Source organism: Phaseolus vulgaris, chromosome 11 (genome assembly GCF_051622355.1).
Source record: "Phaseolus vulgaris cultivar YP4 chromosome 11, ASM5162235v1, whole genome shotgun sequence".
In the NCBI taxonomy this organism is placed as follows: domain Eukaryota; kingdom Viridiplantae; phylum Streptophyta; class Magnoliopsida; order Fabales; family Fabaceae; genus Phaseolus; species Phaseolus vulgaris.
In genome coordinates, this window is record NC_143508.1 from 50060423 (window position 1) to 50076063 (window position 15641).

Below are 15641 nucleotides of genomic sequence, written 5' to 3' on the forward strand. Positions count from 1 at the left end.
TTATTGCTATTTGGGTGCAAAGTAATCATATTGTTTTAATTTTAATAATGAAAAAATTTAACCGAAACTTTATAAAATAATGAAATAAATAATATAATTAAAACTATTGTGAACTTTTTGTTACCAGTGAAAAAAATAGACTAAAATAAATAAATAATATGTTTAAAAACATTTTGAATCTTTTAATTTTATAGTTTACAATAGTGATGATTAATAAGGGTTACCAGAAAAGAAAAAAAGGGTTCATCTTGTTAGCGTCTCCAGTGGCTTACTCAGTTCAGAACTTCCATATCATTATCCGTCACAGTTCAACACTGTTGCTCCAAAACCCACTTCAGATTTTTTTTCACTGGGTACTATTCCTTTGCGCTTTCTTTCGTTCTTAACGTTATCTGATTCAAATTTGGACTCTTTCGTTGAATGTGGAGTTTTTTCTATGTGTGCACCATCTGTTTGATTTTTTGCCCAAGGGAGTTACACTCTGGAATTTGTGCTTTTGGTTTATGTTTTACATGCACCTTATTGTCAGAGCTTTGAGTGGGCTTCTGGGGTTCCAATTTTGTGAGCTGAGTCGTCGATAGCAGCTTTGGAATTGGTGGTGGGTTTATTTTATTTTTTGTTTATTTAGTTTGTTTTTGGCGGGTTCAAAAGGAGGGTTTTTTCAGAAGATGTGTAGTGACTCTGCACTTTATGTTGGATAAAACTTAGATACAGTTCCTTAAGTACTTTTGGTTTTTGTTTTCCATTTGGAATTGTTTTATCTCAGTGAGCTGTGTGTTGACCTTTGATGCAATCCTTTATTACGTGGATATACTAGATGAAACTACAATTTTCACTAGAAAACATCACCCAAAATACCTAAAGAACTGTTACAAGATTTTTTTTTTTTTTTTTACGGTGGTTTGTTGGTAATGGGTTTTCGTGCTTATATTGCTGTTTAGAGATTGAATGGGGTTGGGTTTTAATGCTGTTGAGGTTTCTGGATGAATTGCAGAGGGAAAGCACCGAATATACTACGACTGTGTTTGTTGCCATTGCATCTCGCCTGTGTGTTGGATCCCTGTATATCAACGGGTTATTATTGCTGTCGTTGTAATTCCTGAGTAACTCACTGTGTCAAAGGATATGGGACTGCTTTCATCCAGTGCATCCTTGGTTTTGTGATATTTATGTAATTTTCTCAAAAGTTGATTATTAGTTTTCCTCCAAACAATAATGGAAGCTGCAAAGGTTCTTTCACACTCCAAAACTGCCCCCTTTGGTTTCTCTATTGTGAGCAACAAAGTGTCTCTGAGACCTTTCAACAAACATTTTCGTGCCGATGTACTTGCTAACCGACCCAAGAGCATTAGTTTTCAATTGAATTGTACCTATGGAAACCCTTTTTCCCCAGTGCCTAAACCAGCAAGAAAAAGGGCTGATTTGTTGTCTTCTCTCAGTTGCTCAATTTCCAGTAATGCCAGCACTGAATCTCAAAATCCAGTCCTAGAGTTTTTCAGAAGTCTATCATTTGATTCAATAAAAGCTACTCTTCTGCAGTTGACTCCAATTAATGTTGTGAAGTGCTCTGGATTATTATGCATCATAATTGCGGCCACAAAATGGACTATGAATGTGCTTTTCAGTCCCTTCTTTTGGATGTATTTTAGCTGGACTTGGCTGTTCTGGCCTTGGTTGGTGGCCATAGCGCTTGCAGTTTATGGGTTATATTGTTTTCGGAAACATCTGCATGGTGAGGCAAACATATTTGAGCAGTTGGCAATGGTTACATCTGTTTTTACATGGCTCACTCTTGTCCCAACTGCTCATTTCAATGGCTTCCTTGAAGGCTGGCCATTTGTTTTCTTTTTTGTGTATCATTATTTCTTTTTCTTCAATGTTAGCGTTAGAAAGCGGTTATATGGAGATTATAATGCTCGGCCTCATGACCCAAAATGGGACATTAATGTGCCAACTTTGTCTCGCATACTGTTCAGTGCAGGGGTCATGGTTGGCCATTGGCTTGCAGCATTTGAAGGGCCGGAGCTTCACCTCATTCCCGGTGGGTGGAGCAATCTTGGAATCTGGGCTTTAATCATTACAACCTTACTAATGCAATATAATGCAACATTGTATCTTGCCAAGTATTCAGAAAATGTGGTGGAGCCAAGTGCTGTGGTGCAATTTGGACCTTATCGTTGGGTCCGTCATCCGATATATTCATCTACAATGCTTTTGTTTGTAACAAACTGCATTGCGCTACGAGCACCTCTTAGTCTGCTATTTATCGTAGCAGTATGCTTGTTGTATTATAAGCAGAAGGCAGATATAGAAGAGGCTTTGATGGTTGAGACTTTTGGTAGGAGTTACACAGACTATGCAAGCAAAGTTAAGTTCAAGCTTATTCCTTTTATTTATTAGTTGGTCTTCTGAAGTTTAGTCAGTCATCAAAATCTGACTGTAGTGGCAGGTTTAGGCAAAAGAGAGTGTCAATTCTCAAAATCCAAGTGTATGTCTTTGTCTACTGTTTACTCTGTTATCTTAGTGTGTTTAACTTGCCTTTAGTTTCCATTGATGTTTTGTTCAGCACCTTGCAAACCTTGGCTATATAATTTTTCCTATCTTGAGCTATGTGCCTTGATTGGTGCTAAACTATACATTGCCTAGTTTTTGGAAGCTAAGTTTTCTACCATACATCTCCTTTCTGCCACCGGTTTTTACTTGAAATGAAAGGATTTCCCCATGGATTTTGCTGTTGCTGGTAGGCTGAACAATCAATCATGTTTTCCTATTATAATGAGCTGTGATGAAAGTCTCATTCAAATATTTTAATACTTGGAATGCAGATATGGAGGGGGTTTTCAGAACAGGTGTTGGCACATTGTATTTCACTAACCTGTGTTGTTTAATTTTGATGAGTTTTAGTTTTAAAAATTAGTTCTGATGTATTTTAAGAATTAGTTTTAATGAAGTTCTGATGTACTTTATCTTAGGCTATAGCCTAATCTCTTGTATTCTTTAAAAATTAAACTTGTTTCTAACAATTCTGTATTTCTCGACTTAATAACTTTTTATATAACATCATATTATATATCTATATTACCAATATTTATTTTAAAGTATTAATTTTAGTTCTATAATTTTTTTTAATTTTATGATTTATAATTTCAACATTATTTTTAATTAATATTATAATTCTTTACCTTTTCTCTACATTCAATTCACACACGCACAAGTCAATCGCTTAGAGGACCTAAATACAAAGGTTTTAATTGGTAAATGAAACCATAATAAGCTTTTATTGTTGAGCTGTATATGAGATCCTTCCATTGCAAATAGTGTATAAAAAATTAATTTACGTTTAGTCCTTTATTTATCTACTCAGATTTTCTTTAACCCTTTTAAAAAAAATGTTCAATTTAATCTTTTATATTTAAAGTAAATTATAGTGGTTCTTTCTGTTTGTATTTTAAATTTATGCTTAATTTCTCATAAATTTAGTTATTTTTAGTTGAGTCCCTTTAATTTTTTTCTCTATTGCATACTCAAAAGTATTATATCTTAATTGAGTTTCTATCATTTAAGTTTTATATTAATTGGGTGACGTGACTTGTTCTGTCTTTATTGAAAACGTGTTGGATAATAAAGAAGTGTTGTCATCACGTACATCGATGGTGGTGACAATAATGGTCATTTGATCGTGATAGGTGATGACCTGTAAATAATAAAAGACTTATTGTTTTACATTAATCGTAATATCGTTTTACTAATCACAAAATCTCACATTTTGTAATATGCGAAAACAAGTGTTAGGAAAAAGTTCAACATCTATAATTTTAATTAAGTGTTGAAAACAATGAAGTGTAAAACATCGTCAAACTTTTGTTTATAATATGATAGTTTTAGTTTAACAAACAAATTACATAAGATGCAAGTATTTTGTTTGTCAAACAATACAACACTAAAACACTAAGTATTTTGTCTGTGAGACAATACAACACTGTGTTTTCTTCTTTCTATGTTTGCCAAAAAAATGAATATGCTTAGACGGTATCTACGCAAACATAAATTGAATTTACGAGAGTCTTAAAACTTAATTAAACCTTAAATTTATTATTAAAATATAATAAAAATGATAGAAAAGTTGAGTAAGAGGTAATAGGAGGTGGGATTGATAGAGAAGAGAAATGAAGGGAGATTTAATTTTTTATTATATTGGTGATCGAAAGGTATCCCTATTATTTCAACATAGTTTACTCTATACACAAAATGATACATAAATCATTTTTATTCACTTTAAAAACACATAAATTTAATTTAATTTATATATATATATATATATATATTATGTGAGTGTGATTATTTTTTACTAAGACATATTTTAATGCATAATAGGGTAGGTGACATGTAGAAGAATCCCAACCAGATACCAGATTTCATATCTCAACACTAACTACTATGCCACAATAAAATAAAAGGACAAAGGGAAAGAAAGCCAAATTATTTAAACAAAGGAAAGTTTGGTTTTGCACCCCAATTGCTAAAAAGGTTTTGATCTTAACTTATACTGCATTGTCTCCTAAGAAGAGGATTAGTTTAATTTGCAACCAAATTAGATTTTTGCTCCTTTATACTAAAATCCATTCTAAAATGAAAAGATAAGAGTGTTTGGTGGAAGAAAAATCCTAAAACCAATGAACACTTTCACAAGTCATCTATTGTTCACACCCCCCACCACCTATCACAACAAATCCCAACAACACAATAATCTACACAGGCTTCCCTTCCATGTAGTTCATTGAAGAGATCATAGATCTAAGCATAGGTACAAGAATCTGCAGTTGTTGTAGATGATGGAGAAGAAGATGCAAATGATAGTATCTCCTTCTGCTTCTTATCCCCATGCACCATGTTTCCACCAGCCCCATTTGTGTCTCCACTTTCATTACTATCCAAAACTCCACTCATGTTGATACCACTCTCATTCTCACCATCCTCTGTGCTAAACAGAAAATCAATGTCTTCCTCAAATCCTGACCCATCAAACATGCCTACTAAATCATCAGCTTTGCTGAAGGCAAAGTCTGGATCTTGAAACTGAGACACCCCAGTATACATGAAGCTCCATGGCAGATCCTGTTCAAGCACATGGTCCATAATAGTGACCAATGATGATGATTCTTCCCTATGATAGACAAGGGGTGTGTGTTGAACTTGGTGTTGCAGTGGTGGCATGTGCAGATTTTCAAAAGGGGGTGGTGTAGTTTTCTGTTCTTCTACTTCTGCTTCTTCAGAGTCTGAGGAGTTAGGAGGAACTGTTTCTGTTTGATGAGTTTGGTCCTTTTTCTTTTTGTCAATGTAGTTGCTTATGTCAAAATTGGTCACTGCATTCAATCCTCTGTACTCTATTGCTGCTAAATCATATGCCACAGCTGCCTCCTCTTGAGTTTCTTTGAAGTTCAAATTAAGCAAAAGAAAAAAATGACCAAAAGAGATTAGCACTTAAAAAAGAAGAAATGATGCATACATACACAAGTACCATAGCTCTTTAAAGAACATGATTTTGTATTAACCAAGTCTCATTTTTGATAATTCTCAATCAGCATAGTTTATTCCATGACATTATCAGATTCAGATATAAAAATAGTTCGCAAACAGAAAAGTGCTAACTAAAAGTGGTTGGTGATTATTGAATTAAGAAAGAATAAGGTTTGCAAAAAGACAACTTTATGACATACATAGAATCTCACAAAGTTAAAAGCTTTGAAGTATCAAGGGAGGATTACTATTCACGTGGTCACTGAGTTTGGGGTGTGTTTGTGTCCTGCTTCCTGATTCACTTCTCTATTTAATTTAAGCATATCTTTTCAGCCATCTATAAAACTATTCAAACAAACCTTTATTTTATTCTTCCCTCAAGATCGACAATTTTTATAATATTGTTACTTTTGACCCACATGTTGGCAAGAGATTGTGGAACACTGCATATGAACAAAGTACAAAGTCAAGGATCTGCTGTACCCTCCAACATTAGGCTTCAATTGTCAAATGTTAGATTCAACTTGCCCAACTATTTCCCTTTAAACACACCTAATTATTACAAATTAGGTTGTTCAAACTTTATCATAAAAAAAAACTCACTTATTAATTTTAAAGATAGAAATAATTAATACTGATATCCATTTTATGCATATTTGACCTCTATAATATGTGACAAGATGAAAAAATAGCAGAAGAAATAGAGTTATGGCTATGATAACCCCAGAAAGAAGGCTTGGTGGTGAGTTTGAATGAACTGGACCCATGAAGAAAAGGGAGAGAGGGGAATGCACGTGCCATGTTGGTCACTGTTTGCAGCTGTAACTTTCCTATGCTCCTATTTTTATGTGATCCACAACCACATATTGCAGTGTCAGATCAGAAATTGATGCATACTGCAACTAGTGGACAACAGTGCTGCAGCTACAGTTGAAGCAATGAGAACAACTCACACACATGATGCATCCTAGAACTCAACCTTTTTTTTTTCACTGTCATTAATTATGAGAACTGCAGGTTTACAAGCTGTACTGCTCAAATATTTTCTTAAAAATTAAGGAAACATTTGTTTATTTGTTTATTTATGCTTTTGTTTTTTACTTTCTCACCTTTCATTATGAAAAAAAAGAAATATCTTTTTGTTTACATGTTACACAGTGTAGTGATTTCTTAAAAGAAGAGATTTTATGTCAAACACCCCTTTTCTTCAACTTCATAAAGATTTATCCTATATAAACTATTCTTTCAGAATATAATGTGAATAATACTAAAGTTAAAACAATTCTTGAGGAAATTTTTTTATCACTGGAATAAAATTTGTATGTTTGTATTTTTTAAAAGTACTGTGACATTATAAAAATCTCAAAAAATCCTGCCAAAAAAAGTGGTTTTAATAATTCTTATAAAAAATATTATTAGAGATGCCCTTAATGGTTTTTGAAAATTTATAAAAAGATCACTGTTTTTTTTGTTCCTGAATAAAATTTTGAAAATGGTAAAAAAAAATCAAAATCAAAGTGGTATTTTTACAATTAAAAAGTGAAAATTAGAACAGGAAAAATAAAATTGGAATACCCTGAATCTTCCTCTTGTTTCTTGGTCTTTTAATAAAAAAGTAACACCCCAACATAAAATGTATTCAAAGAAAGAAATTTGGCTTTTTACTAGTATGTCACTTTTTGAACAATTTTTTTTGTCAAAATTATTTTTCAATTATAAAATAGGTAACAAAAGGAGAATAGGAGATTTGAATCTGCCTTGAAATGTGCTTGGGACTTGTGAGAGAATTTTTGTCCTGTATCATATAAAAATGTGATTTTGAAGAAGAACTAGATCTAAATACTATTTTGTTTAACTAGAGGGAGGATGAGTATAAAGAGACAATTTTGAAATTTAATTTGAAAATTAAAAGAAAGAAAAGCAAAATTTTGAATTTTTTTAAACTCTCTCTCTCTCTCTCTTCTATTAACTTTACTCATCTTTTCTTAACCTAAATAAATTCTTATGTGAATTTTAGCTTTAAATAAATAAAAGGGTATAAATCCAATTGAATGTTTGACTTTTATTCTATTCAACATCACAAAATGGGCAAGAAAGAAAGGAGGTGAAAAATAGCATCATCTAATTGTGACCAATTTATGGTTTTGATGACTATAGCTTTTGGGGTCTACAAATTGTACTTTGATCACTTTATGAATTGCCACATGTGACACTAGAGAGAAAAAAACTCAAACTTTTTGTATTTTTTATATACCCTTTGGAATTTCACAAAAACATTCACTTAGGTTAGCCACAACACATCCAAGGAACAAAAAGTTTGAAACAAATTTCTATCATGGAAAACATCATAGAAAAATAGATGTGACTACTTACTATATGTTCCCAAGTAAAGGTACTTGTTTCCACACACTCTTCCAATGCGTGCTTCCCAACGCCCATTATGATGATGCCTATCACCAAAATATTAATATCACAATTAATAATATTCACAGATAAAATTCTAATTTCCCCTTTAATTTATAGGGAAATTTAAATTGCAAAATTTAGTGAGAAAAAAAAAAAGAAAAAAATGAGTTAATTAACCTAGCAACCCCTCGATACTTAGAAATGCCTCTAGAAAAACCACTGCTTTGGCGCCGCAAAGAAGCTAAATATTCTTCTTTTGAAACTTTGTCCATTTCCTCAATATCCTTTGCATAATTTCCAATCTGCACAAAATCAAAAAAAAAAAGCATTTTTTTATCTGAAAAATTAATTTTTTTTAGACAAAGGAGAATTTTACATCATTAAGAAAAATAAACCCATGATTTGAAAGATAAAAAACACATTTTTATCAAATTAAAAAAAAATTGTTATACCGGAAAATTCAGAACTGCATCCTTTCCCCAGTACTTCAGGGCTGCAAGATCATAGGTACGGGCTGCAGCTTCCTCAGAATCGTATGCTCCTGCAGAAAAAAAAAATAGATTTTTAAAAAATAATCAGAGAATTGGGTCCAAACAACAGCATCATAATCAGAATCTTTCTTGATATTAAAAAAATAATAACCCAGAAAAAGAAGTTGAATTAATAATTAAGAATTTGGAAAAAAAACTAGAAAGTTGACTAGGATTGTGTGAGATCCAAGTGCATGAGAAAATGACTTACCCAAATAAACTATAGCAGCAGCCCCAAAAGTGTTTGTGAAGGTTGCAATCACAGAGATTAGCAGGAATAAAACAAGGTCAGAAACAGATAATAATAATAATAATTAAGAAAAAAAAAATGGTGAAGAAAAGGTGATAGATCTCCTTGATTTGCTCTGTTTGTTAATTTAATCAGCCACGAGGGAAAAATTACCTTGTCTACCCTTTTTGCTCTGAATGTTGTTCCAAGAACTCTTATCCCATAGGTGAGATTCAAACCTACCTGTCCACCTATGCCTGATGATGAAAGAGAAATGAGAGACATGCAAATGCAGATGAAAACTGATTGAGGAGAATGCAGAATTCAGAATTCAGAATTGGGATTGAGAATTGAAACCTTGTGACTCCTCTGTAGATAGAGCTTCTTCTGGCAGTGGTTTGGCTCTGCTTGCATTTCTGTGACTTCAAGTTCCTCCTTGAATAGCTAGGCCTTCTTTTGCCTTGCTGAGAAATGGGAGCTTCAAACCCAACAGAGGAAGAAGATGATGAACAAGAAGATGCTGGAGACCTCTTCATTGGGGCCTCAATCTCAATCTCAACACCCTTTTGCCCCAAAAGAACAAAAGTGAAAAAAAAACTCAAATGGGTGTTGGTGAGTGAATGAAAAAAAAGGACTTTGAATGTGTTTTTTGCCAAGTTTCTCTCTTTTTCCCTCTTTGGTGGATTCTATGATGGCATGTTCATATATGTAGTTGTGGGAGCAATCTGGTTACCTAAAGTGGTTCACCAAAACACAGAGAAAGAAGGAAAAGAAGAAATTGGGGTCTATACAGAGAAAGGGGAAAAAAAATAGTTATATATAGGCAATTGAATCTGCAATTGTAAAAGGGTGGGGTGGGAAAGGGAGTGAAGTGGGAAGAAGAGAAAAGGGAGTGATGATGGTTGGTTTAACCTTGGGTTGGAATTTAACTTGATGAATTAACCATGGCTAATTGAGTGGCTTGAACTTGAGGAACACTTGGCAAGGTGGTGCAGCCATGCTACCAATGGGGTTTTGTATTCTAAGCTGGCTTTCCTGGTTTAGGAATCTCAACCTCTTTTTTTCACCATTTTAAATTGGCTCTTAGGAATTAAAATAATGAAAAACATGAAAAAGAAAAAAACTTTATCTAAGGGTCCACCTCAGATACTGTGATGTGAGAGTGTGTTTTTTTGTGTGTGTGAGTGTGTTTCTGCAACATTAGTTGTTGGCACAGGCATGTGAGAGATGAGAGAATGTACCTTAATCAGAAATTAGTTGAGAATATTATGTGCAAAGGTTCTGCAATTTCACCAAAACAGTGACAAAGAAACAAAGAAATTCAGAGGTTATGAAAGGATGGAACCTTTGTTCTGTTTGTTTTCCATGTTTTAATCTTTTTATCTGATGTTCTATGTCTCTGACCATAACAAAGTGTGTCATTTTTGTGTGTGCAATTCACATGACAGTGAACAGTGCCACTTTCAAAGTTGAATCACATTAAGCAATGATTCTTCTTCATTTGAGTGTTGTTTTAATAGATTCAAATATCAATCCAAAATGTGTTAATTTATTAAAGACAACAAAAATATTTAATCATTTTCATTCATTTATTATTTTGACTCATCATCTCAATCTGAATAGAGTTATGAAAGTTTGAAACAATTGTGTTATAGACCAACATAAATGCAGTTTTTTTTTTCTGAGGATGAACTCAGTTACTCTTAATAATGCATGCAACAGGTTTTCTCTTTTATTAATCACTTTGCAGCAGTGATTATTATCTCAGAGAAAGTATAAAAAACTATCTATAGAAAAATATTGAAATACCCAAATTCATTAATTAACAACCAAGATAAACAATAAAAAACATTTAAAACATTGTTGTATGAAAACTATACATATTTAATAGTTACCATTAAAATTTTATCATTTAAATTATTTGATCACACCTCAATGAATAAAAATTCATCATCTGTTATTAACTCTTACAATTATGATATTCCATTAAAAAAAATGGCTTAAAATTTCTCATCTTGAATCACAATTTGATAATCTTTATGCTTTAAATTTCTAGTTAAGATATCTCATTCTGTGGATAAACTAGGGTAGTACCTACAAATCTAAAATTAATTTGGTTAATGAATAAGTTAGGCAATGAGTTTGAATTTTGTCTCTCAATATTAGATTAATCTTACTACCTTTTAATCAAGTATAAATAAAAATATTAGTTTACACTAATTAGTTGAGTTCACTTTTAGTTTCATAAAATAAAGAATGAGATCTTCAATCATATTTATTATAAATTATGTTTAAATTTAAATATGAAATTATTTTTCAAATAATAACATTAAACATTTTTAAATTTGTTAGAATTTACTTATAACTTAGTCCTCTAAACATAATTTTTTTTTTATATTCGGATAAAGTATTGCTTACCATCACTACATAAGAAAATAATTAAAAAATAGAAAAAAAAATAAGAATAAATTAAATATTAAAAATTTATTAATATTTAAAGTAATTTTTATTATTAATAAAAATATATAAAATATTTTTTAAATTAGTTATAAAATTTTAACTACTAATATTTTAGATTTTAAATTAATTTTAAAAAAGAAAAAATAACTAGTCTATTTTAATTATTTATTAAAAAAATTATGTGTAGAAAAAGACAACTATACATGAGAGAAAGTATTCAATAACAAAAGTTAGGTATTGATACTTTTGTAATGAAATATTTACTTTCCAAAGTTCCTATTAAGGCATCTCATAAACTAACATATTATAAAATTAAATTATGAAGTGACTAAGAATTAATGAATTACATAACTTCTAAAATTAAATTTTGGTCGATGAATTATTATATTTATTTTGACAGTTTTTATTTTGGCAAAAGAGTTTGATTTTTTCTGTCCAAATTAATTGTTGATGGATAATGAGTAGCACGTTTCATAGCTATACTATGAACATTAATTTAATTAGGTTGTCAGAATAAAAATCTTATTAGACACAAATACAAAATAAGAAATTGTATTAAACTATATAAAATAAAATGTTTAATCTATTAAATAGAAAAATATGTTTAATCGTTTTCATTCATTTATGATATGACACATAATAACTCATCCACCTCAAATATGAATAGAGTTTCTTTTAATCATGTATCACATTTTCCTTCTTATTTATTACTTTGTATTGATTTAACAACCCAAATTTCTAGATTAAAAAATGTAGAAAATTATGTAAGAGTTTTTCATTAAAATTACTATATTGCTTTATATTTGTGATTTAAATTATTATTATTTTTCATTAAAACTAAGAAAAAAAATATTATGTAATTTTAAGTGATTTATATTATATTCTTTAAGTTTTATTATTTCAATATATATTTATGTGTAAGTAAATTAGATAAGCTAATACAATTATAATTTTCTATTCAAAATTTGACTCTAACATTTCTCATATTAAATGACAATGTGTAAACTAAAGAAGGAAAGTAGGCTACTAAAAAAAATCTTAAAACAAACTTAGTGAATATGAACAAGTTACACATGCAAGAAAAAATAAGTGTTTATTTTTTAGTTTCTATTGCAATATTAATTATTTTTTATTTATACTTCAAATAATATTAATAATAGATAAAAAAAATGAATGGGTAATTATATAAATAATTTTATAAACATTTAAAAAACTTTGATATATTTATAACATCTTATATTAAATATTAGGAATCATTCAGTCCCAACCATACTTATATATCATTTAAAATATTAATATTCTAGAAATTAAATATTTAATTTTCAAATATTCTTAGAGACATTTAATAACTTTTTTTTTTGTTAATGCGAATATATGCATATTTGGGGATTTTTTTTGTTTTTGGTTTTAGCAAAAATTTGGGTTCACGTGATGATTTGAAGAACATTTCGTATTCATTTTCATTTAATTTACAAACACGTTAACGAAATTTATTTGATTGGGGCGAGTTTTCTTCCTCACCTTTTCTTGTGTTTTTTTATTCAAAATTTAACAAGGGATATTAAAAAAACATTTTTTGTCTGACAATAGATTCTCCTCTATTTTATTTATAAAATTCAAATGAAAAATAATATTTTTTTTTGGTATGATTCAATTTATAATATTTTTTGCATTAAATCTTTAAGACTACAATACTTTTAATTAAAAGAGATCAATGTACTGAAACAACTATTTATTCTAAAATAATATTTTATATTTATTTTAAAATAATAATTTTATAGAATTTTTAAAGTACTTTTTAAAAATCAAATATGTTTAATACTAGAATTAATATACGAGTTTTTCTTTCAAAATAATTATTGAAAAAATTATTGTTCAATTTTACTTTTAAGAAAGTATAAAATTGTGTTGTATTAAGTTAAGTCAATATTCGTTTTGTGCAGGTCTAAAAGTTATTATTTATTTAATTATAAAATTAAAAGAAAAGAGTCCTTTGTTATTTTTTTTACAAAGGAAGAAAATCCAATACCAAACATATTTATTCTATTTTTTAATAATATATAAGAGTAATTAATAATTAGTACAATATTATTTACATTTAGCATATAAAATTAATTGAAATGTTAAAGAATAACTTTAGTTAAGTTTATTTAACATTTCTTAGTAAGTGTATTACTTCTTTAATAATTATTTACATTTTAACTTTAAAAAAAATCAATTTGAATAATATTTCTACTCCATAAATTGAATAATACTTTTTACTCCATTGTGAAGTATTAATTGTTTTTCTCCTAATTTATCCTTAAATTATAACTATTATTTTTATTTCAATTAAAATAATTCATTTATAAAAATTATAAAACTATTTTACACTTAAAAAAATTATTAAATAAAAATCAATTTTAAAAATAAAAATAATTAATATTATATTATATAAAATTAATTTTATTATTAATAAAATGATATCTATTTAACTACGAATATTTTATCATTTAAAAATATAAAATAATAAATATAAAAACTCTTAATGTTGTAAATATAAAACTAAGACATATACATAACTTTTATATACATGTATCTACATAAATAAATATTACGGTTATTTAATTAAAAATAAAATGATAAGTTTCAAAATTGTTACTCTCTAAAAAATAAAGTAATATACCTTTATATACATATATTATTGGAATTACTGTTATGTAATTAAAAAATATATAATGAATTTTACAACTGTTATTGTCTGCAAAATTAAACTTTTATATATATATATATTAATTAGATGTAAATAAAAACTGATAAAGATAAAAGTTGCATGAACTCGAAAAATAAAAACATATTCTAATCGAATATTTTTGTTGGTAAAATTATATTCTTGTTGATGAAATTATTGAAGAAATGTCTATAAAAGGAATTAAGACCTTGAGTAAAGGTTAGTTTTTCTGTAAATTATACATTAAGACATATTTTTAAACTAAGTTATTCATAGTTTGAATGTTCTCACTGACTTATCGTCGGATGTGATCAATTGGTGGAGTCTTCCTCGTCATAAGCATTGGTTCAACAATACCAAACAAAACTGTTTCAACTTGAAACCCACTTCCAAGTCTAACCAAGATCAGTAGGCGAGAACATATACAGTCCATAACAAAAATTCATTGCCTCATACATGATGGTACTTTATCGATTGCAATTGTTCAAGATAGCAATATGAACATATGTCTTTTAGCATTTGTAATTGTTGAAAGGGAGATCAAGGAAGTCTTGATTTGGTTATTTTGGTTTTTGCGCTAATTCATCACACCAGAACCAAACTTATGTAGGATAATAGATAAAATATCAACTATCTTGTTAGCGTTGCAATATGAAGAAGTTGGTTGAGAGGAACAAGGACTACATTCATTGCACTACATATGACATATTGCATTAAACTTCAATAAGAAATTCAATAATTCAGAGTTGAAAAGATAGTTGATTAATATAGATATTACAGTTTCTCACACTAACATTACCTATTTTATTATATGTGACAAATTTCCACTTTTGACCTGACTAAATTTTTCAGGTTATGAAAGGAAACAACACATTGTTCAAGCTAAGTTATCAACAATGAGGTTAGAATTTCGTCAGGCAATTTTATGGATAGAACAAATACTAGTACAAAAGTGGACTCAGACATTTGATGGCGATAAGAGGTATGGACACATGACAACCAACTTAGTTGAATGCATGAACTCTGTTTTAAAGGGAGCATGATCGTTAACAGTTTCTACTCTTGTTAAAACAACATTTGAAAGAACAAATTTTTGGTTTGTTGAAAGAGGAATAAATGTGAAGTGCATGTTGCGAGTCAAACATCCACCCTAAGAATATCACAACCTTACTTAGGAAAAATGAATAGAGATTGACCATATATCATGTCCAAGGCTATAATCGGTAGAATTCAGAGTTTGATGTTCAGGAAATAGCAACTTCTCAACTTGGTCAATGACTTATGTCATACACAGTCAAATTAAATGACTAGTGGTGTAATTGTGGGAACATTTTAAGCTCTTTTACTTCCTTGTCCTTGTGTAAAATTTGCTTGTTCTACTTGTCATTTGCAACTGCTAGCATATGTTGACTCAGTTTATAGTCTACACAAAATCTAAAAGACTTACAAAGTTCAATTTTATACAGTCCGAAACGAAGATTATTGCTTAACATATATGGTTTCAAATTCCATTCCTGACTCACATGCACTATAAACCGTCATAAAAACCAACAACTATTAATATCCATAACAAAATGGATCAACCACGTAAAAATAACCTAAAAAAATATTCTTATTGACTCAATAAAGATCACAATCATGAAAATTTTAAATTTTTTGCAATTACATTCTATATACATAACTAATTTCATTAATTAAGTAAACTAAAGTTTTTACTACATAGTTTAAAAAATAAAAAATTCAATTACAAATGCAATTTGCATTTACATTTCACTAGAAGTAATTTCAT

At 29.3% G+C, this 15641-nt stretch overlaps 2 protein-coding genes across 3 annotated transcripts; one reads left to right on the plus strand and one right to left on the minus strand.

The window, feature by feature from the left end:
• The first annotated feature begins 208 nt into the window (after positions 1–208).
• Positions 209–2634, plus strand: LOC137820528 (protein C-terminal S-isoprenylcysteine carboxyl O-methyltransferase). Of its 2 annotated transcripts, XM_068624671.2 has the most exons (3): positions 226–353; positions 530–598; positions 995–2634. In XM_068624671.2, the coding sequence occupies exon 3, from the start codon at positions 1216–1218 to the stop codon at positions 2398–2400; it is 1185 nt and encodes a 394-aa protein (XP_068480772.2). In that variant the 5' UTR covers positions 226–353; positions 530–598; positions 995–1215; the 3' UTR covers positions 2401–2634. The 2 variants fall into 2 exon arrangements, with proteins under 2 accessions (XP_068480765.2, XP_068480772.2); XM_068624664.2 differs by lacking the exon at positions 530–598 and having other exon boundaries at positions 209–353.
• A 1948-nt stretch (positions 2635–4582) lies between these two features.
• LOC137820541 (uncharacterized) lies at positions 4583–9366 on the minus strand. The gene is made up of 7 exons (XM_068624680.2): positions 9040–9366; positions 8857–8939; positions 8665–8673; positions 8376–8464; positions 8101–8225; positions 7891–7967; positions 4583–5429 (listed from the first exon to the last, which is right to left on the minus strand). The coding sequence occupies exons 1-7, from the start codon at positions 9216–9218 to the stop codon at positions 4795–4797; spliced, it is 1197 nt and encodes a 398-aa protein (XP_068480781.1). The 5' UTR covers positions 9219–9366; the 3' UTR covers positions 4583–4794.
• Positions 9367–15641: the final 6275 nt, after the last annotated feature.

Bases quoted from the DNA above. Each gene is read 5' to 3' on its own strand.
- LOC137820528 (XM_068624664.2), top strand. From the start codon at position 1,216: ATGGAAGCTGCAAAGGTTCTTTCACACTCCAAAACTGCCCCCTTTGGT.
- LOC137820541 (XM_068624680.2), bottom strand. From the start codon at position 9,218: ATGAAGAGGTCTCCAGCATCTTCTTGTTCATCATCTTCTTCCTCTGTT. The intron at 8,940-9,039 runs GTTTCAATTCTC...TTTCATCATCAG, and splicing joins ATCTACAGAGGAGTCACAAG to GCATAGGTGGACAGGTAGGT. The intron at 7,968-8,100 runs GTTAATTAACTC...TTTTGGTGATAG, and splicing joins AAGTATCGAGGGGTTGCTAG to GCATCATCATAATGGGCGTT.